A 26,053-nucleotide genomic window follows, 5' to 3' on the forward strand; every position below is an offset into this window, starting at 1 on the left:
AGGCGGGGGTTACAGCTTCTGATACCAGGCAGGGCGGTTCCCAACACTTAATATCCTACTTATAATCAAAGACAACCAATTCTTCCTGTGTATCTGCTTTTCTCCCAAATTTCAGTCCTGTGTTTCTAACTTGGTATTGTCAGTCTTTGTTTGACTATCTTGGAAAAGCTCATAACCAACAAGTCCAAAATGGAACTATATCTTATTTATCATTAAACCTGATCTTCTTCATACAGTTGATTTAAAGGTTGGATTGTGGATTCAGAATTCTAAGATCGAAATCCTGAAGCAAGTTAAATCAACTTTTATATACTAATGTGGATCTACCTCAGAGTTTCTAAAGGTTAATTGAAATAGTACATCTAAAAGCTTAACATAACACCTAACACATTGAAAGTAGATAATATGTATTAGATATTATCATCATTATGGCCACATTAATGACATCACCATTCATACAATTATTAATCTAGATACTCAAGTCACCTTTCACATTTTACTCTTTATCTCTGTATCTAAATCAGGGGTATCAAACTCATTTTCACCAGGGGCCACATCTGCTTTGTGGTGGTTGCCTTCAAAAGGCCGATGATAACTTTAGAACTGTATAAATGTAACTACTCCTTAACTGTTACAGAGTTGAAATTACTTTCAGCCCTTTTAAGGCAACCACAAAGCTGATGTGGCCCATGGTGAAATGAGTCTGACACCCCTGCTCTAAATGATCACCAAGTTCAATCAAGTTTATTTCCAAAATATCAAACATATTCCTATTCTCTACTTCTCTGTTTTTTATTCAGAAGGATAAAATTGTATGCATATGTGCTATATGTTTGTATCTCTCACACTGTAAGCTGCCTAAGAACAAATTTTATAGGTTACCATATTTGGATTCCACATTGAAATTTACCACATGGAAATATAAGAATTGGTCTGGGTTTGCAGCCCTCACTCAGGAACCGACCAATAGTCCTACCTTGTTATATGCTGAGGATGCAATGAGAACAAAGACACAGAGGCCTGGCCACGTGATGTCTACGTTAGGACAAAAAATGTTGGGTCTTTCCCTTAGTAGCAATGGGAAGCGATTGAAATTCTCTAAGCAGGAAAGTAACAGTGTAAGATTTGTACTTAAAAGTAGTGATGGTCCTTGAATCTGATTACAGCAGCAGATACAGAAACAGAGAAGAGATAAATTATGTAGATAAAATCAGCAGGACATGTAAAGGAATTGGACATTGATGTCACACAGTGAGAGGGGAGATAGGGATGATTCTTAGGCTTCTGGCTAGTACGACTGGTTAGTGATGTCATTTGTTGAGGCCAGCAAAAATTGGAGAGAAGACAATTTAACACCAGCTCCATACACATGAGAAATACTAAGATAATTCCCATGAACATGCCATCCTGCCTGTGAGTGTTTTGTTTTTTTGAAACTTGAATAGCAATTTTGGCTCACGTGTAAAGGTTTTTCAATTTCAACATAACTGAAAACTAAAAAATAGTGTGTGAAACAGTGGAAGTTAAAACAGATTTCAACTGACCATGACCGACAATTACACATGAATGTAAAATTGTTAATATTGTATACCATGACATTTATTACTCTACTAATAGTATGGAAAGTATATTAACTTGAAATTTTATTTGATGTAATTATAAATCTATAGGGAAATTACAATATCCTTAGAGAGGAGAATTTCTAGTTCATTTGTTTGCCTAATGGAAAAATAATTTGATGAGTTAAAGTGGGAAAAGGTAGAAATTTATTGACATTGAAAATGAGAAAGGTTAAAAGATGCAGTTAAATTAACATGGATGCATTATACCAAGATGCTCTATCTGGAAGAATTTTATGAACATATTTTAGATTAGAAAGCTTAAATAAATTTCTAGTATTGTTGTTTCTACACTCTCTGTAATAACATTCATTATACTTTAGCTATGAAAATTAACAAGCTTTTGGAATATCATCATTTCCACTGAATAGGAAATTTGGCTCTTATTCACAATTATCCTGTAGTCCATATCAACAGAACACTCCTATATTTAGTGAATACAAATTAGTCAGGCTACTATTTCTTTCCTTATACTGAGTCCTCTGTAACTGTTTGCCCAGTCTGAGTCTGGATTGGTTAGGTGCTTTGTCTGGGGATCTAGTTTACGTGGTTAGCCCTTGAGCATGGTGCTAAAGAGTTCAAAGAAAACAGCAGCATCGAAAAGCAAAGTGTTTTCTAATTATCTGTCTTTTCCACATAAAGTATTTAATGTTTCATATATATGACACTGGCCCTCCTTTTTATTTTAAATTGCATCCAAGCTGTCTGGCATTTGGTATAAAATAAAGAAAATACATAAAGTTTTGCATTCTGTATATAGTCATTCCTTCTAATATTTTTTATGAGTTGAAAACCAAGGCCATTTAAAATGGCAACCATTGTCTATCTTGCATTCCTAATGCTGTTTGGGCTTTCCAGGATTTTTCAAAGATTCTCAGGATAATTATTTTTAGCAATGTCTGCCTATTCTTTAAGGATCTTTCCAGGTATTCCATCTGACATTAGTGACTTAAACTTCAGCTCTGATTTTATCATTTGTCTTAATCTTTCTAGTTCTGCATTTACTAGTCATGGTAAAGAATATTTATGGAAAATTTAAAAATATATACAGCTTTCATTTGTAGTATTTTTGGGTCACTTTGCACAGCTTGTTATCTCATGTTACTTTCAGCAACATTGTGGAGTATGTAAGACAATAGAAATATTTCAACTTGGTGAATAAATTTAGCTTTTATCATAGTGCTGATGGGTCAAAAGACATTAATAGCACAAGTATTATATTATTACCATTGCCATTATGTATAAAATCAAAGATATTAAAATATATTTACATTTGCAGGTAAAATAAAAACCCATTTGCACAATGTTGAGTTTTAAATTTTTTTAAAGATTTTATTTATTTATTTTTAGAGAGGGAAGGGAGGGAGAGAGAGAGACAGAAACATCAATGTGCGGTTGCTGGGGGCCATGGCCTGCAACCCAGGCATGTGCCCTGCCTGGGAATCGAACCTGCAATGCTTTGGTTCATAGCCCACTCTCAATCCACTGAGCTACGGTAGCCAGGGAGTTTTAAATTCTTAATTAACCAATATTAACACTCAGGTAACACAGAATGCAGTTTAGATGACAGGTAGCCAAACAAATATGTCTAATTATTTCTGAGAAAAAACATGTCTTTATAAATTATTCATTTATTAGAATTTTTGAAAATACTATCGTTTCTCTCTAAGAAACAAAATGAATCGATGTCAGGACATATGCGAAGCAGGCTTGGTTACATAACAGTCAGTGAGTTCTGTTTTTCCCCAGCACTTCTCAGTGCAAACAGGATACGTGTGCAAATGCAAAGTTTAGACTCTGGAAATGGTCTGATACCAAATTAGACTCTGGTATAGCTGAAATCACTTAGGAGACATGTGTTACTTTCCTTTTCTTTTGCTAAAACACTGTACTTAAACTGGAACATTTTAAATCGTGCCCCCTAATTAATTGTACCCATAAAAGATGGCTGTTTCCTCCTTTTAAAATGAAGCAATTTGATGAAGTTGAACCAGTAGATCTCAGTGTTTAAATGTGCTAAAGCAGATCAGCTGAGTTCAGATCGTTATCCAGAAACAGATTTAAAGATTACCTTACAGTAACTCACGAGAAGACTGCTTCTCCTATTTATGCATACTGCTAGTATTGCTGCTGACATTTTCGTTTGAATTTTTTATTAGGGTTAAGCTAATCATCTAAAAGATAGTAACTTGTTTATTCCCCCCTACCTCCAAAATAACAGCTGAGCATCTGCAGCACCTGTAACTAGTATTTACTTTTACTTATAGTTGTGTTTCCATTGTTAAGGTGGAGTTGACATCCGTTTAAGTGGTCTCCAATGGTGTGGAGTAAGTGCCCGCTCTGGCCATCATTTTCATTGTAAACTAATCTTGACAATGTCAGGTTCCCGTCAGAGTCTATCAGTGTCACTCACTAAGCACTGGTGTGACCGTTAGTTCCTTTGAGATTTGCCTCCTTTATCAGGGTCAGCCTGTGGGAAAATCTGAACAAATAGTTACCTGTCAACATACCTCTAAATGATAATATTTAAATGCACTTTTGCTATTTTAAACTATAGTAGCTTAAAAGGCATATGTTTTTTTACAGACCACTTTAATTTTGAGTTTTATTGTTTGATTGTTTCACATGCTTTCTATCAAAAAGTCTTATAAAGTACTACTGTCCTGGCTTCTATTTTCAACCTAAGCCTCATTAGATATACTTAGAATTCAATAATAAGCATAATCAGTTGGGCTAGGGTTATAATTGATGCTACTCATACACATACTTGAATTTTTTATTAAAGAAAACCACTATTAATATTCTTTTAAAATATTTTATTTATTTATTTTTAGAGAGAGGGGAAGGGAGGAAAAAAGAGAGGGAGAGAAATATCAATGCGTGGTTACCTGTCTTGTGCCCCCTACTGGGGATCTGACCTGCAACCCAGGCATGTGCACTAACTGGGAATTGAACCAGAGACCCTTCAGTTAGCAGACTTGCACTCAGTCTACTGAGTTACACCAGCCAGGGGGCTTTACTGTCTTTAAAACCTGGCCTGTAATAAAAGATGTATCATAAAATATGACAAAAATACGAAATAGAGGTGAACCAAGGAAAATACTCTGAGATCATAAAAAGGCAGAAATAGTGTATCAAGTTGTTTGGATTTTAAGAATCTCTAACCATGTTTTAATGTTGGTGTGGTGTGGGTATACAGGGAAAAGAATCTCCCATACGTCGTTCTTACAACTTTGAGTTTCAGTTACACTAAATCTTAAAATTGTGTGCTTGTCTCTGAGGAATCCACATCTTTTACATGAGAGGAAAACCAAGCACATGCAATCACATTTTGTATATAAGTCCTATGTATTTGAATGTCATTATTGGTAAATTGGTATAACCAGACAGGGTAAGTAAACTTTTTCAGATTATAGAAATGCATAATTAATAGTTTTTAGCTAGAGACTGAGTTGGTAGTCAGCCTTAATTTCAGCTTTCTCTCTTGCATTCATATACCCTCTTATATCTGGTTGCTGCAAGACTCTCCACTGGTTAATATCACCCCCCCCCCAAAAAAAAACATGCCATAGCATTAGTAGCTGGCCTTCATGGTGCTTCTGGTTACACTACTTAATTTCATCATGTAGAGCTGTCTGTTTGTTCTCCTGTCAGCAGTGCAGATTTGCCTACGTTTGTGTAAGCCGGTGTCTAGTTAAAGCTCTTCCAGTGCCCCTCCACATCTGTTTGTAGGATCAGATGTAGGGCATCCCTTTAATGCCCTCCCTCCAACAGTAAAATATGATTGTGGAATCTAAGTAATCAATGAAAGGGGATGCACTCTCTGAATCTTTTTATGAGTTCATGATCATTTCCTTTGGCTCAAAAGCATTATATGTATTTATCATATTTTATGAGTTCTTTTACACATGCATCAACACCCTATTATAGTATATGCTTTTTGAGGATACTAGAGCTATATCAACTTTGTCTTTTTATCCCACTGTAAAGTCAACGAAATAGCACACTTCTATAAGAATCAAAGACAAGAAATGAATAGGTTACTTTCTGTTTCTAACTCCCTTTACCAAATACTGACACTTTACTTATATATTGAATCTTTTGTCTAGTACAACTTTTCATGTGGTTGTAATAGTAATCCGTAATCTTAATAAAATATATATATTTATATGTGATATGTATCATGTATATCATTATATATGAAATTATGAGCTAATATGTATGAGCTATATATCATATATATCATTATATGATATATGTATGTATGTAGGCATAGTACATATATACTAGTTTATATCATTAAATATACTGGCTTAAATCAAAACATTTGAAATTATACATTTAATGACTATGGGCGTGTTTTCTTCTGAAGTGGCCTACTTTTAGTTCTTATTTATTCATGCTAATAGAGGAGATGGGTGTTATAAATAATGTAGAAATCACTTACAGCTGACTTGGTTAAATATTGTATATTTTTCATCAGACTTAGTTCCTTAATTGTTTGCTCTATTTATTACCCAAATGAGCTAACATCATGAGTATTTAACAAATGATGATTGGTGGAGATGGTAGGAGAATTTATGCAGTGGGAAATTCAATCTAGTGTAATAGACTTGCTATGGGAAATTCACATGTGGGTGATTGATACTTGCCCTTACACAAGGGCCTGATCTCTTGTGTTGCAAAATAGGTGTGAAAACAGACAGTATTTTGTCTATAATCTGGTTTCCAGAATGATTTAATCAGAATTTTAGCTTGAAATTTTACACTTTGATAATGTGAATAGATAGAATTATAGTGTTTCTTGATTGGTTTGAGTGAAATTGAAATATACTTGGTAAAATATAAATTTTTCCACATACTAACTGGCCATCAGGATTCAGTAAAAAAAGAAATCAGTTCAAGTGAACAGCTAAAGAAAAGAAAAGAAAGAAAAACTAAAGTAGGGAATAGTTAAACACAGAACTTAAACTGAATCCCAAAGAATGAATGAGAATATTATTCTCCACTTCATATATTAGTTAATTATCCTCAAATAATCCATTATGAAAACATAATCCTTAATTTGCTGGATATTTTAAGTGAAATATAACATATAGAGAAAAATATCTACTAATTATACATTTCCAATACAGTTCTCATATTCAAATAACATTTATTCCAATTGTTATTTCTATATCCAGACAGTATGCAGTTATGCTTCAGTTCTTATTTTATTTGATAACATAAAATGAAAACATGCAATAAAAATGTTTGCATATATTTTCGTATAGGCAATACAATGTGGAGATATTTAAAATGTTTTTTTTTACTGAATATTCTCTCGACATTGTACATTTTAAAAATTCATATATTGATAGTTTTTGCACATTTGACTAGGACCTTGATATAAGTATCAAAAAATATATGAGTGAAGAAGTAACGTATACAAATTTGTGGATATGAAAGTGAACATTTATACCACAGTATAGGAGCAAGCTGGAAGAATTTTTTTATGTTAGTCATTTCCGTATAAAGCTATAAACTTTTTTATGTCAAAAGCTGTCATGGTTTCTTATAAAATAATAAAGATATCAATTTTAATTGATCCTTTTCATTGTTTAATAAAATTGCTTTGTTTGATTGCTGAAGAATTTGAATTGAGTTTTCATTATCCACTTCTGAACAATTTACTCTAAGATCCAGACAGTATTGAGCTAATGAGTTTGAATTTATATTGAACCTTAACTGTCTTCATGAAGTAAATGGAAAAAAATCATGGCAGTAACTAAGTGTTCTTCATTAAAAACTGTGTCGTAGAGATTTTACAATGAGGCTGTTAATAGAGCTAAAGCATTGAAATTGGAGTTTTACCAACTTTGCTGTTTCTAAGCATATTCCATAAAAATATGGTTTATTTTAGGAAACGAAATCTCATGAGTTGACAGGGATATCACAAAATTTTTAAGTGGGTAGTCCATATATTTGACAGAGTCAGTTAAGCAATACATTAGTATGAAAATAATTTAATTTGGGACATCAGAATTGAAATAACACAGCTACCAATATTGAAATGCACACTCTTGAATGCACTGTTTTGATTTTAGCATTGATGTTACCACAATCACTTTCTCTGGTTGAAAACAAATGATGTATTTATTGATTCACACACATTTAATTTATGGCTGTGACATTATTTTCTTTTGTAAAGTGATCTTTTGGGTTCTTCCTACTATGACAAACCCAATTGGGCATTTAGTGGTTTCTTGTTCAGGATTTGCTGTGGAATCAAGTGAGGAACTTTAATCCTGAATGGTGACTAGGATACTGTTGAATACAAGGATACATTAGCATTCCATAACTATCAGTGTGCTTCATTTCAAGGAAGTAATTAATTCTCCAGGTATATAATGGAGCCCATTTTATATTAAGATGGTTAGTCAAATAGGATTAGATTTTCCAAATAGGCTAACTGCTGTAGAAATGTTATTTTTCAAATATTTGAGAACCTCTCTAAGAAACAGAAAATCAAAAAGAAAATAGGGTTTAGAGGAAATTTACTTACTCCAGCTTATTTCCCAAGAAATTACTTGGCCAATCTCCAAATGTAATATGCTTTTGAAAAACCTCGTTTCAAGTTAGTCATTAGAAGATTTGGAATAAGATTGTATCCCGATAACTTATATTCATTCCCCACAAGCAACAGTTATGGTTCTTCGGAAAAGGAAACACTATACTCTCCCCCTTACCCCCACCCACCAGGGATCCCCGGCCTCTGTTACCACCCTTGTGTGCCTGGAGTGGGTAGCCTTCCCCTTAGTCCTCCTCTCCACCAGCTTCAGCAGAGCCACCTCCTGCCAAATGGCATGATGGCATTTTTAGCACTACAAATTTTAGTTGCAAAGAAAACAAAAAAGCCTAGTTGTAGGACATAATAAAGACATACTACATTAAATAACTAATTGTGATAAGTTAAAGAAAACCCTGGTGCTTTAAACAAGAATTAGGCTGATCAAAAGAATAATATGGGAAACAGTTGGCCATTTGTATCAAACATATGAAGAGCGGTGATGTGATAAAACGGGGCACCAAACTTGTCAGCTGTAAGCCTAATTTCCCTGTGTGGTGAGTGGGTATTGTTGCATACAAAGAGGACAAAAATTTCTTCTTTGACTCTCATTATTAGGCATCTCTAAATGGTTCAATATTCAGTGATGCATGTTCTTAACCATTTTAATAAAAGGGGCATACCATGCTTCCTAGTTTTATTAGAGTAGAGCAATGACGATATATGTGATTTTTTTTATAGGACTGGAACTTCCTTTTATGATGATGCCCCACCCTCTAATTCCCGTCAGCCTACCTCCAGCGTCTGTCACCATGGCAATGAGCCAGATGAACCATCTCAGCACCATCGCAAATATGGCGGCAGCAGCACAAGTTCAGAGTCCCCCATCCAGAGTCGAGACCTCTGTGATTAAGGTAATTGTTCCTCACAGGATTGTTTACACTTACACAAAAACATCATCTTAAGCCATCACCATCTCTCAGTTTTTCTTATTCCACAAGTAATTCTAAGTACAAAAAATGAAATGACAGTAAATAGATTACGAGAAAGATCACTTGCTGTAATTAGAACCAGGGGTAGAATATTTAGGCAGACTAGGCTGATTTCAAGTTCTCTACTGTATCTGTTAAGAGAGATAAACATAGGAAGTTAAATGATCAGTTTAAATTTTGTGTGTGCTTATGTATGATTGGGTGCATGCATATAGTCATGCATGCATGTGTGTGTGCCTGTGGTGTTAGGAACCTTAAGGCCTGGGAAAGAGAACTGATTTGTTTTCAGAAGACGAGAAGTGTTAAACTGTGGTTCTTCCACTTCCTAGCTGTGTTGCTTTGGGCACGTAACTCAATCTTTCTGATTCTGTAGATAAAACACATGTAGGTATAAAAACTAAACAAAATAATGAAAATTAAGGTTTTTAAAACATGAATACAAGTACACTGTAAGTGGAAGATAACACGGTTATACAAACATCCTATGTATGTATACACACTATTCTCTCTCTCTTTTGGAGGTTATGCATGTGTTCTTAAAAGTGCATGTATATATTTATTTTTATTTATATTATTTTATAATGTGTATTTAAATCAAAGCATTTTAAATCCATTGTCAGAAAATAGTAAATTTTAAACTAAGTAAAAGCTACCTCATGATGCCTTATCTTTATTCGACATAATCATTACCTTTTTTTTTTCTAAATATAATGCACGAGAATTTATAGATCCCTCTAAAACATGTTTTACATAAAAAGCTCTGTTACAATCCCACTTCATTGTTGGTGGGAATGAAAAGTGGTACAACCCTTTTGGAAGACAGTTTTGTGGTTTCTTATGAAACTAAATATACTCTTACTATATGATTGCATGATATGTACCGAGCTCCTTAGTATTTACCCAAATGAATAGAAAAATGCCTCTACATAAAAACTGTCATGTGGGTATTTATAGCAGCTTTTTTCATAATTGCCAAAATTTGGTAGCAAACAAGACGTCCTTTAGATGGAAGGAGAGTCGACCTTGGGTGATAAACACACGGGGCAGCATACAGATGATATATCCTAGAATTATATACTTGAAACCTACATAGTCTTATTAACTAATGTCACCATAATAAATTTAATAAAACATTACATTCAGAAGATGACCTTTCATAGATGAAGAGATAAAAAATGTTATTGTACATCTGTATGTTATAGTTTTTTTAAACATTTGTTAAGTGGAGCACAGGGTGCCTAATGGTGAGCCACAGTTTAACAGCAGACCAGAGAAACTGAGAATAGTTTATTACTCACAAGTGATGGAGGAAGCACCTGGCATGCCTGGAGGGACCACATGGGGAGGTCAGGGCAGGGTGCAGGCAGAGAAAGCAAGGCAGGACCTGGGCAAATGCCTTTAGGGTCCATGATAGAGTTCTTTGGGGCTCCTGGGCAGTTGCATGGGTCAGTTCAAATCTTCAAATCAAAAGAGCAGGATTTGGGGAAGCCCCAAGGCTGTGGTCTAAGAGGAGACTGTTGACCACAAGGGCTCTTGGGAGAACCATGTCACAGACTGACAGTTGCTTGTGACTCTGTGGCTGCTGTCTAGAGCATGCACTACTAGCATGAGGGGGTCAGTGTCAGTTTAAGGTCCCTGCAGTCCACTTGGCCAAGCAAAAGAAATGCATAGGCAGCAATACCATGGAATAGTTTAGCTGAATTCTCCACACCTTAAATTGTAGTAGTATTCAGAACAAAAAAAAAATGAGCCATCTAGGCAAAGAAATGTAAATGTATACTTCTAATAAAGAAGCCAGTCTAAAATGGCTACATACTATATGATTTCAAGTGTTTGACATTCTGGAAAAGGCAAATTTATGGAAATACTAAAAAGGCCAGTGATTGCTTCAGGGTATGCTACTATCTGTTATGGATACATGTATAATATATTTTTAAAAGAGCCTATTAGTTATATAGAATGTTGAATAATATGCAAATAGCATTTTTATTATAAGAATGGCTCTATAAACAAAGATGTATACTGGTCCCTAATATTATTTGCCGAAGTACCCCAACCAGAGGAAAAATAACAAGATATCACAAAAGACCCAGAACAACTTCTTTAAAATCTTGACCTGAGAGAATGGTAAAGAACGCTACGTTGTCATCAGCCAAGGACTGGGGAGAGAACTTTGGAACTTGCTACTTCATTCTGAGTAACTTTTAGAGGGTTTCTTAGTTACCACATGATTTGTTAATCAAGGTATCACTGTACAATTTCATTTATGATCATTTTTGGTCATAGTTATTACTGAGAATTCAACACTATCATCACCGCATTCACTGATATTACCTAAGAAAGTCCTTGGCAAATGAACAAACCTAAGTGTTTCCATCATTTTAATTGATGGCTACTTTGTCAAAGTATTCAAATCTAGTATTAGTTATAGGTTGTGAATATTCTCATTTTTAAAAATATAATAATAATTACTATAGAGAATTATCTTTATAATACTAATTATGCAATTTCCCCTTTCAAAACTAAGAACTTCTTGATAACTTTTTAGTTAGATAAGACTTAGATTTATAGGTAAAGTAAAAATATGATGGAAGAACATATTTTTATCAGTTTAAAATAAAAATGGGTGACTTAGTTATGAACTGTAGATAATTTGCACGTGATATGGTAGCTTACATACTCCTGGATCTAAAAGCCTCCAATATTATCAGGAGGCTTGATTTATTTAATTTTGTTTAATTTGGGCTATATCTAATGTTAATATGATACTTAGATAGTGAACCTTCCTTTTAAAATCTTGGAAGGAAGCAGTCAGGTTTCCTCTAGAAGGTTAGAAAGCAGTCTAGATTATTAGAAAACAGTCTAGATTATTGGAAAGTAAACATTCTTGTGGTTTCTTAAATTAAGGTTGGGAATGGAGAAGAGAGAAAGAGGCAGAAAGGTGGGAAATATGCAAAAAGTGAGTAAGAAAGTATGTTTTGAAATGTGTGCCAACATCTCCGAGGTTATAGTGATGGCCCCCTTCCTAGTCTCTTAGGGCAAATACTTTCAGTAGCTCGACTACAGATAGGTTAAAGGAAATTCTGGACTTTTGAATGTTGTTGTGTAAATGGTGATAGTAGCTAAATAGGAAACAATGGCCGTGATTGAGAATGATTAGAGAAAGTGAAACTGATAGTTAAAATTGCCGACGGTGAAAGTGAAGTTCAATTGGCTGTTGTGGAAATTCTGCGTGTCTTATTTGTACTTTTTCTTTGAGTCTGGTCATTGTCTGTATAATTTCAAATTGGATGGTGGCAGGTGAAGACTTTAAAAGAAAACACATTTCAAGAAATCCATGATTCAATTTTAATGTTTTTTGGTAAATGTTTCTCTATGTCTATACTTTATTTCACTGTATATTTTCCTTTACCATTTACCTGCTCTATGCCCTCTTGACCTCCACCCACCTACTTCCCCACCCCTGTAATCACCACACTGTTCTCTGTTTCCATGAATTTTTTTCTCTGTTTTTCTTGTTTGCTGGGTCCCTCTACCCCACCAACCCTCCATCCACCCCAGAGCAGTCAGTCTGCTCCCCATCTATGAGTCTGTCTCAGCTTTGCTTGTTAGTTTAGTTTGTTCATTAGATTCCACATATGAGTGAAAACATGGTACTCGTCTTTCTCTGACTGGCTTATTTCACTTAGCGTAATGTTTTAAACCAGAGAAAAATTGTGAACATGGCTTCAGAGAATAACTGTGGGAAATAGGTTTCCTCTTTAATTCCAAATATTAGGAAATTCAAGTTAATAAATCAACCTATAGAAATTTATATATTGTAAACTTTATAGCACTAGCAGTATTTAGTAAACTCATATAATATATACTAGTTAAACTTAATTTGGAGGACAGTTTTATTTCCTCTAAAGAAAATGGTTGACTCCCTTGTAACATTAAATAGTAGGGGGCCAAACGGAGTAATCGGAATAGTGCCTCCTAATTGTTTTCCTAAAAAGATTTGAAATGTGAAGGCCAAATAGGATCAACTGTGGGACATAGGGATGGCTGGGGTCAGGGGAAGTGATGAGGGGAAAATGGAGACAACTGTATTTGAACAGATATTTAAAAAAAGTTAAAAAAAGAATAAAAAAGTAAAATGTTAAATACTAAAGGAGACTTACTCCCATCTGAAAGAATGTTAAAATAATAAGGGAAATAGCATGTGAAAGGAAAATATAAACTTTCAGGATCTTTCAGGTGCTGGAATATACCATGTACATTTTCTGAGTACTGACAAGAATTAAAATTAAAGCTCAGCCTAAATGGGAATGGTAATAAGAGTTTGTAGGACAGAAGAGAAGCAAAAACATAGTTCTCAGAGTTACATATTTTAAAATATCATTTTTATTACCTGTTTATATGGCATACATGAGCTCTAATGATTTTTCTCCTAAACTTATTTATGAAAATACATACCAATACAAACTGCAGAGCAGGATTCAAAAGCTGCCATCCTTGAGTGAAATCCACCTCCTGCCAATTTTTGTATGGACCATGAGTTAAGAATTATCTTACATTTTTAAATGATAGGGGAGAAAATTAAAAGAAAAATATGTCATGACACATGAAAATTATATGATATTTAAGTATATTCAAATTAGAGTGTCCATTAATAAAAATTTTTGAAACTCAGCCACACTTTTTACTTTACATAATTTTTATGGCTTCTTTGCTATAAAAAGCAGAGTTTAATAACATATTTACTAGTTTGGTTTTTATAGAAAAAATGCTGATTCTTACACTAAAGCTCCAATGAACTCAAACTCATGTGAGTCTTAGGTTGTGGCAGCTTAAACTCAACTCTCAACCACTATCGAGCCATAGGTTTTTGCATTAAATTTTTAAAAAATAAATTAAAAACCACCAGACAAACTCCAGTTCAGAGACATCCTACAAAACACCAGACCACTAAACCTCAAATCAGTCAAGGTCATAAACCAACAAGGAAAGACTAAGAAACTCAGAGACTGAAAGAGACGTAAGAAGTAAATGCAATGTGTGACCCTCAGAGGAGATATTGAAACAAAACAGAAACATGCTTGTATAAAAAGTGGTGAAATACAGTCTGTGTGAAGTTTAGTTAATAATTATGTACCATGGAGGTCTCTTAGTTTTGATAAATGTTCTGTGATATTGGAAGATATTAACATTTCGGACAAGGGCATATGGAAATTCTCTGTATTATCTTTGCCATTGTTTTGTAAATCTAAAATTATTCCAGCATTTAAAGTTATTTTTTCAAGGAAAAAAATGAACAAAAGAAAATTATATACATGAAGACAGTGCCCCTATAACATAGTAGCTATTTGCTTTAAATGTAAACTTTCATGATGTAGTTTACCAAAATATTAAATTAGGCTTTTTCTGGTTGATTGCTTTAGACTATGAGGAATACTTTAGTAAGATTGCTCTGAGGAGGAAATGAGCATATACTATTTAGACAATATTAATTCTAATTTGAACAACTAATAGCCACTGTCTGTAAGAATATATTAAATTATAAACTCTGTATTAGTCTGTTATGTGTCAGTGAGACCCATCCATCTTTACTACTTAATATTTATAGAACATGAAGACACATAGACTTGGGATATTCGATATTATATAATCCAGCTACCTGCCCCCAATGATGGATAAATAATTCATGCATCCTTCCTACCCATTTTTATATATGTGACCTTTTGTAGTAGAACTATAGCAAATTTAAGAGTGAGGAAGGTATTCCTTAATCAAATTAAAATTTTCATCTCAATAGCTTCATCTGAACTTTATTATATTTTCTTAGAATGAAATACTTATTAATTTTTTCCTGTGTCTTAGCCATCTAAATATACAGGTCACCTGTAGAGTTTCTTTCCTCCAGATCAAATATTCTAATTTTTCTGACCATTTCTCTTCAAGCTAGTTGGTTGGCCATTTAAAAAACATACCCACTTCCTCCTTAACCCTTCCCATACAATATTCTAGAAATCCTAGAAGTGAAATGGCCAGGGATGAGAAACCAATACTAATATAAATCTCAATTTGGACAATTGCTTATAAATTAAATAATAATTCATAAAACTGTTTTGCTATTTGAATTTGTGACCCAGCAAATTTCATACCCTTATGGCACAAAATTCTAACCAATTCTTCAGCTTTTACTCATATTAAGAATCTCCATTTATCCATATTGTTTTTTCCAGTTCATTGACTTGGGTTTTTTAGATACTTCTGAATGTTAACAATCTGAACTATCATATTATCTATTTATACCTTCTTCGCATCATTTCCAAATTGTGAAGGATGTATTACTTGTTTCGCCTTAAATCACTGAGGAAAATAAACAGTATAAATCAAGAGATCAATTCTTCTTGTCATTAGAGAATTCCTAATAGGCTGAAATGTTCTACTAATTGATTCTCTTTGGGTATAATTCATCAAGTAACCCCAAGTCCCCCTGAATAAATCAATATTCTTCTCAGTTTTTATTTAATAAATTCACAATAATATCATAAAGACTGAAAAAAAAGGTTCTTGCTGAAAAAATGGAAAAGAATAAAGGTGTAATTATTATAGGGGTTTAAACATGCGTTCTGGAGGAAGATTTCTTAGGTTTGTATTCCTGCTGTAGTACCTGCTGGTCATGTGACCTTAAACAAATCATTTAATACCTTCATTTTTGTTTTCTTTTGTGAACACTGGGATTAATAAGATTACTACCTCATCGGGTGGTCTTGATAAAAAAGTTAGTATTTATAAAATCATTAAAAGGCTTTGTACACTGATACTAGCTTCATCTTATTACTAGTTATATTTTCTCCCTAAACATCTACCATCATCCATCTAAAATAAGTTTTATAATCTTATAAGGAATCCATCTTAAGCTTTTAAAATGGTATAATAAGAACCTTCTCCCCCATTTCCTCTCCTCTTCCCTTCCTTTCTCTGTTTCAGCCCCTTTCACATAACAAAAGTGTATTTGGCTTATTGGGATGTTTTGCAGTACAGTAGTATACAAAGCAGATTTATAATGTATTTTTTCAAATTTCAGTTTTCTTCAGGGATAATATAGAATTGTTTTTGAGGAATTTAGCAACATTCAAATTATTCTACATTATTAGATAAACATTTTTATACTGCATTGTAAGGTTTTTTAAGAATAGAAAATGTGAGTTAAATTAATTAATTTTCTCTGTTGACCTGTGGTGTGTGTGCATGTGTGTATGTGTGAGAAAGGGAAAGAGAGAAACAGACTTCATGACATTCTTATTTAAAGACTGAAAACTTGAAAAAATACAAAGAATAAATTTTCCATTGTCTGATGATTTCCTTCAAAACAAAGTCCTTAAATTGCTCTTAGTAAATAGGACTTTACATATATGAAATGTAAAATGTTTCATAATTATCAACACTGGAACCAGGGTGACCTGATTTCTAAAGTGGATTAAACTATTAGAGTAACGTCATGTGCCTCATGTTTGTTCTTATGTAAAGAATAGTTTATTTTTTGGAAGCCGTAAATTAGATGTATGTATTACTTCTAAACATAGGTGTTCTTTTACAAAAACATGTTTTATGTAATTTTATTTGGATTTTTAAAAAATAGTTAAGTATGTTCTTTTAATGTTTGAATATTGATATTAAATGATGAAAGGTCACTAGCAAGGAAAAACAGTATTAAAACAGAACCACCTCTTAAGATCCAATACATCACTGTTTTCAAACAGATCTCATATATTTCAATCCATGAGCTTGTAACAATACTGAAAAATAAATTCATCATTCACCTTTGGAAAATTCTAGGGAACTTATTTTTTTAAAGCACAAAGGTTTAAATAAAGGGGTGGAGTCAAGCATTTCCCATATAAACTATACCTCAGAGTAAACAAATAATTTTCTATGGAAATTTCTGATCCTGTAAATTTTCTAACAAATAAACAAATAAGAAATGAAATATTAAGAATACCACCAAACTGTAAGTCCTAATGAAGTGGTGAGTATAGCCCATACTCATAGTAGTGGCTAGCATCATAAAATGCAACTAAGCAGACATTATGTGTTCTGATGGGAATATATACCATCTTGCCCCCGAATCCGCTAGAATCGAGCATTCAGTTACAACTAGGCAGGAAATTCAGGGGGCAGAAGAACTTAGACACAAGTTAGATTCATCAGGTGGTGGCCTCTGACAACCTGCACAGTGCCTTCAGTAGATAAACAGTGAGCTTTAAGTATCAGCCATGCGCAGAGAGACTGATGCCAGTTAAAGGCAGTGCCGGACAAGTCCCAATGTATCTTTTGCTCATGCTTTCCTCCCTGTGCTCACCCATCCTTGAGTGTGGTAAAGGAACATGGCTTACCTTTTCATTAATATGCTAGTATTTATTATTTCATAGGGATCAATTATAACTTGAGTCAAGACAGTATTTTACTGCATAAAATAATTGTACAACATTATATTCCCAAATAGTAATCTGAAATATAATGTTGTCTGTGGAAAAAATGTTATCTCTTACCAACATTAAATAAGTTTGAAAAGATAGGAGAATAATATTGTTATGATTATACTTATGAGTCCTACCATTTTTACATTTAGCAAAACTGAGTAATTCTTGAATATGGTCATCAAAACAAATAAAAAGGGCTATGGAAATATCTCCTGAAGCCTCAGTTTAGAACTTGGAGTCATGGAGCTTTGATGGTAGTTGCCCGAGCCTCCACCAGATGGAATCACGTTAGCATCATTTACTATGTCTCCCAGAAGCCCTTTTAAACATTTTCCTGGATCCAGGATCCCAGCTCTACCACTTGTCTTCTTTGTTCATTTTTTCCAGAACAACAAATTTGGATGTCACACTTCATCAGTGTGTACGATTCTGGGCTTCCTTCACAACATTTGCTAGTTTAAGCTGTATGTGGCATGGGTGATAAGATTTTTGTCAGTTTTGTTTACTTACATATAAGTAGAGCTTAGGACACTGGCCCATATTAGATGTTCAGTAAATATTCTTTGAGTGAAAAAACTTGTCTGAGTTGTCTGGAAGTTCAGGAATTTAGGTTATACTAAGTGCCAGTCAATTTCAATTTTGTAAATTAACAGTTATATCAAAACTTCCACCCCAGATGGGTCATACACAGACATGACTCACCTCTTTGCATAACCACCATTGAAATTACAGCTAAATATAGAACAACCATCACTAAGTAACATCAGAAATTGAGTTGAATGGAGCTCTGATAATTGTGAAATTAAAGAAACCACATCATCCACACTGAGCCACAGAGCCAGCAAGCTGGTACCATATCTGAGACTCCATCAACCTGGCTAACTCTTTTTGACCGGTCTTGGAGATCCCACCAGACTCTTGCCCACCCAACTTACAGGCCCACCCAATCTGCTTTTCCGTATGAATGGCTGGTGTTGGCACATGGTGCACTACTTCCTAAATCCTCTCTAACAAGCAACAGCTGGCCTCAGTGAACCCCAGGCCATGCACTAGCAGCATCCAGCTTAGATTCACAGCTTGGCTTTGCCTCGGACTCTCCAAGTCCAACACAAGTAGCAGCCATCTGAGAATGCTTTATAGCTCAGGCAAGGTGGCCTTGGGCAAGACACAGGTAGGGGCTGACCTTGGCCTGCACCACCTGGGAAATCCCAGGGCCAGCACACTCAGTGTACAACTACAAACCATGTTGGACCACCACCCTGCACCTGCACAGCTGATCCTCCATGGAGGTTGGTGGTCAGTGGTCACAGTCAGTCCTTGCAGCTGACTGGCCTGGGTAAATCCCTCCCATTGATCTGCCAAAAGCAATCAAGTCTCAACTATAAGAGGAGGTTGCACTCAGCCTACATGAAGGGCATACCTCAAGTATCCATCTTGGGTGATAGGGGAGGCTGTGCCACTGGACCCTACAGGACACCTACTACATTAGACCACACTAACAAGGAGTCAAAGCAGCTCTACCTATTATATAGAAACAAATACAGGGATGCTGCCAAAATGAGACAAAACAACATGGCCCAAATGAAAGAACAGATTGAAACTCTAGAAAAAGAATTTTAAAAAAAGAAGATAAGCAATCTATCAGGTGCAGACTTAAAAACACTGGATATAAGGATGCTCAAAGAACTTAGTGAGGATCTCAGCATCATAAAAAAGATCCAGTCAGAAACAAAGAATATACTAGTTGAAATAAAGAATAATTCACAGGGAAACAACAGTAGAATGGGTGAAGTGGAGAATAAAATCAATGATTTGGAACATAAGGAAGCAAAAAAAAACAGCCAATTAGCACAAACAAGAAGAAAAAAGAATCCAAAAAAATGAGGATAGTGTAAGCCTCTAGGACAACTTCAAGATGTCCAACATTTGCATCAGAGGGGTGCCAGGAGAAGAGAAGGAGCAAGGAATTGGAAATCTATTTGAAAAAATAATGAAAGAAAACTTCCCTAATTTGGTGAAAGAAATAAACATGCAAGTTCAGGAAACACAGAGAGTCCCAAACAAGATGGATGCAAAGGGGCCCACTCCAACACACATCATAATTAAAATGCCAAAGGTTAAAGATAAAGCAGAATCTTAAAACCCCAGCAAGAGAAAAGAAGTTAGTTACCTACAAGGGAGTTCCCATAAGACTGTCAAATGATTTATCAAAAGAAACTTTACAGGCTAGAAGGGATTGGCCAGTAATATTCAACATCCTGAAAAGCAGGGACCTTCAGCCAAGAGTGCTCTACACAACAAAGCTGTCACTTAGGATCAAAGGGCAGATAAAGAGCTTCCCAGACAAGAAAAAACTAAAGGAGTTCATTGTCATCAAACCATTATTATGTGAACTGTTAAAGGGACTTACTTCAGAAAAAGAAGACTACCTGGCTGGCGTAGCTCAGTGGATTGAGCGCGGGCTGGGAACCAAAGTGTCCCAGGTTCGATTCTCAGCCAGGGTACATTCCTGGGTTGCAGGCCATAACCCCCAGCAACCACACATTGATGTCTCTCTCTCTCTCTCTCTCTCTCTCTCTCTCTCTCTCTCTCTCTCCCCCCTCCCTCCCTTCCCTCTCCAAAAAAAATAATAAATAAATAAAATCTTTAAAAAAAAGCATACATTTAAAAAAAAAGAATGAGCTTTAAAAAAAAGAAAAAGAAGACTAAAACTATGAACAATAAAATGGCAAAAATACAATCTGTCAACAATTGAATCCAAAAAATAAACAAAGCAAACAAGGAGAATAGAGACAGAATCATGGATACAGAGAGTGTATTGATGATTTCCAGACAGGAAGTATGTCGGGGGAAATGGGTGAAGAGGTGAGGGGATTAGGAAGTACAAATAAGTAGTTGCAGAATAGCTATGAGGAGTAGCCAAATAGCTTATACCATGACCCATGGACATGAACAATGATGTGGAGATTGCCTGAGGGAGCAGGGGTGCTGGGTGGAGGGGGGCAAAGGGGAAAAAACCAGGACAACTGTAATAGCATAATCAATAAAACAAAATTAAAAAAATAAAAATTTATTTCAAAATTTAAAAAGTGTTATATCAAGAGAAGAATTTAATGTTCGAAATATCTTTACCCCACTTTTATAACATATTTATTGAGGCCATCTTTAAGTGATAGATGAAAATGAAAATAAATAAAAAGAGAGCCAAAGTAAAGCTAAATTTAAAGAAAAAACCTTCAGAGAAATGAGTTATGATTATTTAGAGTTAGTCTAAGAAAATATTTGAAGTTGTTAAAATATAATTCATACTATGATAGGAGGAAATTAGACCATAGAATTTTAAAAATGTTTAATTAATCCCATGTATATAATAGTGAACATTTTATTCCTTTTACTTTAAAATACATCATTTTGTATTCCACCTTTGAATCTGAATTATCCTAGAGATCAATACTTCCTGTTCTACCCAGCAGCAATAAATGCAACTTTTCTTTATTGTTAGTCTTGTTATTCTGTTAACACTAGTTTATTAGTATGACCTTTTTTTCCATTCAGTGAGAGAGTTTTCCTCCTAAACTTTCATTTATTATTGTGGCTAGTTTTATAAAGATGGAACATTGGAAAAGATGGTGTTTTATTGATTGGTGGATTTTTGATGGAGGACTATAAAAATAGTGTGTTGAAGTACTAAATTAAATACCCTTCCTCTTTGTCCTACTTCAGGCCCATCGTGGAGGTTAAAGGTTATTATATAGGTGAAATGATAAATCCTCTTTACGTAGTTTCCCTACAGACATTAAACGCTTCTTATTATGTCCGAATAAAATTCATTATCTCTTGTGTTTTAGTAATAATTATGAGATTCTCTCATAAGCAACTCTTTACTGTCTCCATTATACTCCCTCTTACAGCAGACTCTCAAAAGGCAAGCATATAAATATGATAAAAGAATTAAGCTATTGAAATAAATTAATTTATTGTACAAAAATACATTAAATTTTATTTGCTCAATAGATTTTACTTTAATGAGATTCTTCAAAGAACAAAGATTAAATTGCATAATAAGTGAAATGACTGGGTATGTTGTATCTCAATTAATAGAAAGTTTCAGTTGAATACTTAAACTTTTAAATTATAAAAATTTGCGTAAATTAAAATATTTTCTTTCAATAAAAATATTTAGTATTGTCCTGCATCCTTTGTTCTTAGACAAAGAAATAGTTAAAGTAAATAGTTCTTAAAGTAAAAATAAGCTAAAGCTAACTTAAATCCACAACTTTACCTATATTTTCTAAGCCTAAAATTGTGCTTTTGAAATGCCTTTTACATTAACATTTTAATCTAGTTTATTTTTTAATTATTTTATTATGTGATCTTTAGAATATTTTGACTGTGTAAATGTATAAGTGAATAATGCATAAATGAAAAGAATTAACAGGATAAACATTGACAATAAAATATATTGACTAATGAAATACTTCTTTTATACTGATGTAGAAAAATTAAGCAACAATTGCTTGTAATGGTAAAACCATTGTTTCTATAGTGTTATGCATGCATTAAATAGTTAAATATATTATGAGTTACTCAGGAAAAAAATTAGTTTCTCATGTGGTCCATTAGCACTGCAATGAAATCTGTTATAATAGCAAACTCAGACTTTCAACATGATTTTGGAGGGATTGATTGGTTTCAAAATTGTACTTTATCTGTAGTCAGCCAAACATGTGACACTGCAATTATGATTGTTCATATATTTATGAAGGGAAATAGTAAAATGCAACAATGGATAAACATTGATGTAAATAACCTATTGAAGAATATGGAACAGTTAATTTAGAAAGTTTTATTTATATAAAAATATAGCAATATTCTTTCTCAAATGCATACAGTTTTTCTATATAATGCAAGTGTTAAGTTAGATGTATTAGAAATTAGCTTTAAACAATAGACAAACCCATGTCTTCTTTTTTATTTGTTTTATACATTATACAAATTTTTAATTTTTAAATTACAGCTTACATTCAATATTATTTTGTATTAATTTCAGATGTCCTCTTTTCCAGAATTTCAATATATCAAGGTTAAACTCTTTATAGAGTATCTCTGGTCATGTATGCAGTTAGCTATAACATAGGTTATTAATACCTTTATACAGACTATAAAAGAGTTCCACAATTGTATGTATGGTGGAACTCCATAAACTTTCCTGAACAAGCTAATTATAAATTTTAACATTAGGGATATATGCATATGTCTCCCTCTTTCCTTCTTTCCTGCTCCATCTCTCTCTCTTGCTCATTTGTAGTCTTTCAAACACAACCCCACATGACTTGGATAGGAAAATATATTGATGGATTGTCACACTTACTTACATAACAACCAATTTTGCAATTTGCAGAAAATTCAACATTGAATTATTAACCTCTGATCAATTGAGGTAAAGGGCTAGTGTTATAATATAATTTAACAATACATCCATTTTCTGAGAGGTTTTAGTTTTCCCAATTAGAAACATGTCCACACATTTTGAACTATCCAAGAATTCCAAAATCCTTAAAGTTCAAGAAGTTATCTTTACAAGATTCTAATATGCAATTTTTGAGAGTAGAATTTAGTTTTTTTTTTCTTTTTATTGGTTATAATATTATTTGATCTTGTAAATCTGTCATGAAGCTTCTTATGGGATTATTGTTTATCCAATGGAATATATAATGGAAAATCATCTTGTGTATGAATTTTGGATGAAGTCTTGGCCATTTTTTTCTTGTTATTTTCATTTATTTGTCATGCTCCTCAGAAGGTAAGCCTTAGCATATCTGTTTTTAGACAACTTTCAAAATTGAAAAATTAAAAAAAATATGAAACCAGTGGTACTCAATCTTGGATGAACATTAAAATCACCTGAAGAGCCTTAAAAACTTACTGGTGTCTGGACCCCACTTCTGACTCAGTGTACATAGAGCTGCTGTAACAAAGTGCCACAAAAAGTGTGGTTTAAAACAGTTGAAATTCCTACTCTCATATTTCTGAGGCCTAGACTCTGAAATCAAGATGTCAGCACATCACGTGTCTTCTGAGATTCCAGGTAGAATCCTTCCTTGCCTCTCCCATAGCTTCTGGTTCTGGGCCACCATCTTCAATATTCCTTGGATTGCAGCTGCAGAACTCCAACCCCAACCGCCATCTTCACACGGTGTTTTCCCCCCATATCTTAACATTATCTTCTTGTAAGGCCAGTATCATGTTGTAACGAGCCCACTCTACTCCACTATGGCGTCATTTTAACTAATTACATTTACAAGGACTCTGTTTCCAAATGAAACCACATTCGATATTTTCTGGGGACACAGTTCAACCTGTAACACTCATTAAGCTCAAATCTCTGGTTGTGAAGGCCAGGCAGTCATAGGCATGTTCAAGAATGTTCTGGATGATTCTAATGTGAAACAGGATGGTGAACTATCGCTGGGCAAATGGAACCCCTGAGACCAAAGATGTGAATTACCCTCGGTCTCATTGGTGGGACAGAGCCTTGAACTTAGTCACTATTTTTCATATTACATTAACCATTCATCTTTTCCAAACAGCCTCCTGCAGAACCATTGTATTTAGAATCTTTTTATTGTTAAAACCTTTTTAAATACTTACATCACTATACCCTAATAAAGAATGAATTCTTATTTATTATGTATCATGTAGAAGTTTACTTCTACCATTCCAAAATTTTATTAATTATTGAAAAGTCAGTTCTTTTTCAAGCCCTATGTGTGTTGATCTCTAAAGGTATACAGATGTCTTGCTGTTCAAAAAGGAAAATGTTAACAAATAAGTATCTTATGTCTTAATCTGTAACTGCATTTATATGGCTTACTGGAGATAGTTATACAGGTTATATAATATACTAATACGTTAGTGTGCTGGGAAAGGTACAGGGCTCAGAGGGGGTAATAAGCAGTGGAACCTGCAGAACAGTATCAGGACACGTGATACCAAGTTTCCCTGGGAAACAAATAGTGGGTATTTCATCATTTCATCATTACTACGTAAGTGTGGTTGAATTGAAGCTAGGAGTAGCAGGTATCTCAAAGTTATTACCATCAGAGAAAATTATTCCAACATTAATAACTGATTTTTATGATGCCTTAAAATATGACCACCCAGGTGTGTCTAGGGCAGTACCATGATGAAACAGCTGTAACGACGACTCTGATATTATTTGCTGTGGTCCGTCATGTTGATGATTTGAGCGCTAAGTGATCCTGAGACATTTGCTGCAGCAATAGAATATATTTAATGATTTCTTTAAATTGATCATTAGAATCAAAACCTGCTTAGTCTGTTCATTCTTTGTTGTCTAGTAGGTTGTAAACTGGTTGTCTTCTGGGGCCTCTCTTTTTATCCAGGAGGGGCTGACCTTGACCAGTACTATGGTGATGTTTGCCTGTAGAACCAATTTTGTTTCTAGTCTTACCTGCTTTGGCTTTGTTCAAAATAAAAGGTGTCGTGATACAGTTAAATGCTAATGAAAAATGTGCTTATTGTCTTCACGGTTCTACAGTTTTGAGAAAAATTAACATTTCTTAAGTAAAACTCCAATGCGTTTCCCTCTTTCTCCTCTTCCGTCTCACGTTGGTGCAGGAGCGAGTTCCCGACAGCCCCTCGCCTGCCCCTTCCCTGGAGGAGGGCCGGAGGCCCGGCAGCCACCCGTCTTCACACCGCAGCAGCAGTGTGTCCAGCTCCCCAGCGCGGACCGAGAGCTCTTCTGACAGAATCCGTAGGTCTCATACTTTTACTTGTCACCGTTTCCAACTTTATTAGGTGCAGCTGGCTTTTCTAATCAAAATGCCCTCATTCCAAATAGATCTCAGATGTATCATGTTCTGAAGCTCTGTGGCAATAGCCATCTCTCAAAATTATGTTTCCCAGTTTGCAATATCATGAGGTATGGTACTACATTAACAGGTTCTGATATAAACTCCCTCTCTTGGATGCCACACATAAAGATTTGAGCTATGAAACATTTAGAGAAAGTAAGTAACCTTCTAGATTAGTTTCTGAAGTAAACACCTCCAACTCTCAAATATCTAGTGTCTAAGTATCTGTTTATGGGTTATCCATCTTCATTCTTTCTTCCCTCTTTTCTTTCAATTCCACCCCTGACATTTTTGAAATTCACTATTTTTTTTAACCTTAGAAGCCCCTGTAGAACACAGACATATACACCACACCCACATTCGCACATAACCTACCTCATGTATTTAATTTAATTTAATTTAATTTTAACTTTATTTTTATTACTGGCACTATTACAGATATCCCCCTTTCCCAGCCTTTTGCCCACCTTCACCAAGCCAGCACCCCCTATCCCTCTGGCCGTTATTTTTACATTGACAAAATATCCACAAAGAGGAATACAAAAGT

General features: G+C 34.3%; 1 protein-coding gene across 1 annotated transcript in view; it reads left to right on the forward strand.

Annotated features, from left to right (window-relative positions):
* The window catches only part of DACH1 (dachshund family transcription factor 1), a 399,674-nt gene that overhangs the window by 265,589 nt on the left and 108,032 nt on the right, over positions 1–26,053 (forward strand). Inside the window, exons 4-5 of the mRNA XM_028526299.2 lie at positions 8,908–9,080; positions 25,271–25,406. Of these exons, the coding sequence (XP_028382100.1) occupies positions 8,908–9,080; positions 25,271–25,406 (309 nt within the window). The remainder of the gene's footprint in view (positions 1–8,907; positions 9,081–25,270; positions 25,407–26,053) is intronic.

Source organism: Phyllostomus discolor, chromosome 11 (genome assembly GCF_004126475.2).
Source record: "Phyllostomus discolor isolate MPI-MPIP mPhyDis1 chromosome 11, mPhyDis1.pri.v3, whole genome shotgun sequence".
Classification (NCBI taxonomy): Eukaryota; Metazoa; Chordata; class Mammalia; order Chiroptera; family Phyllostomidae; genus Phyllostomus; species Phyllostomus discolor.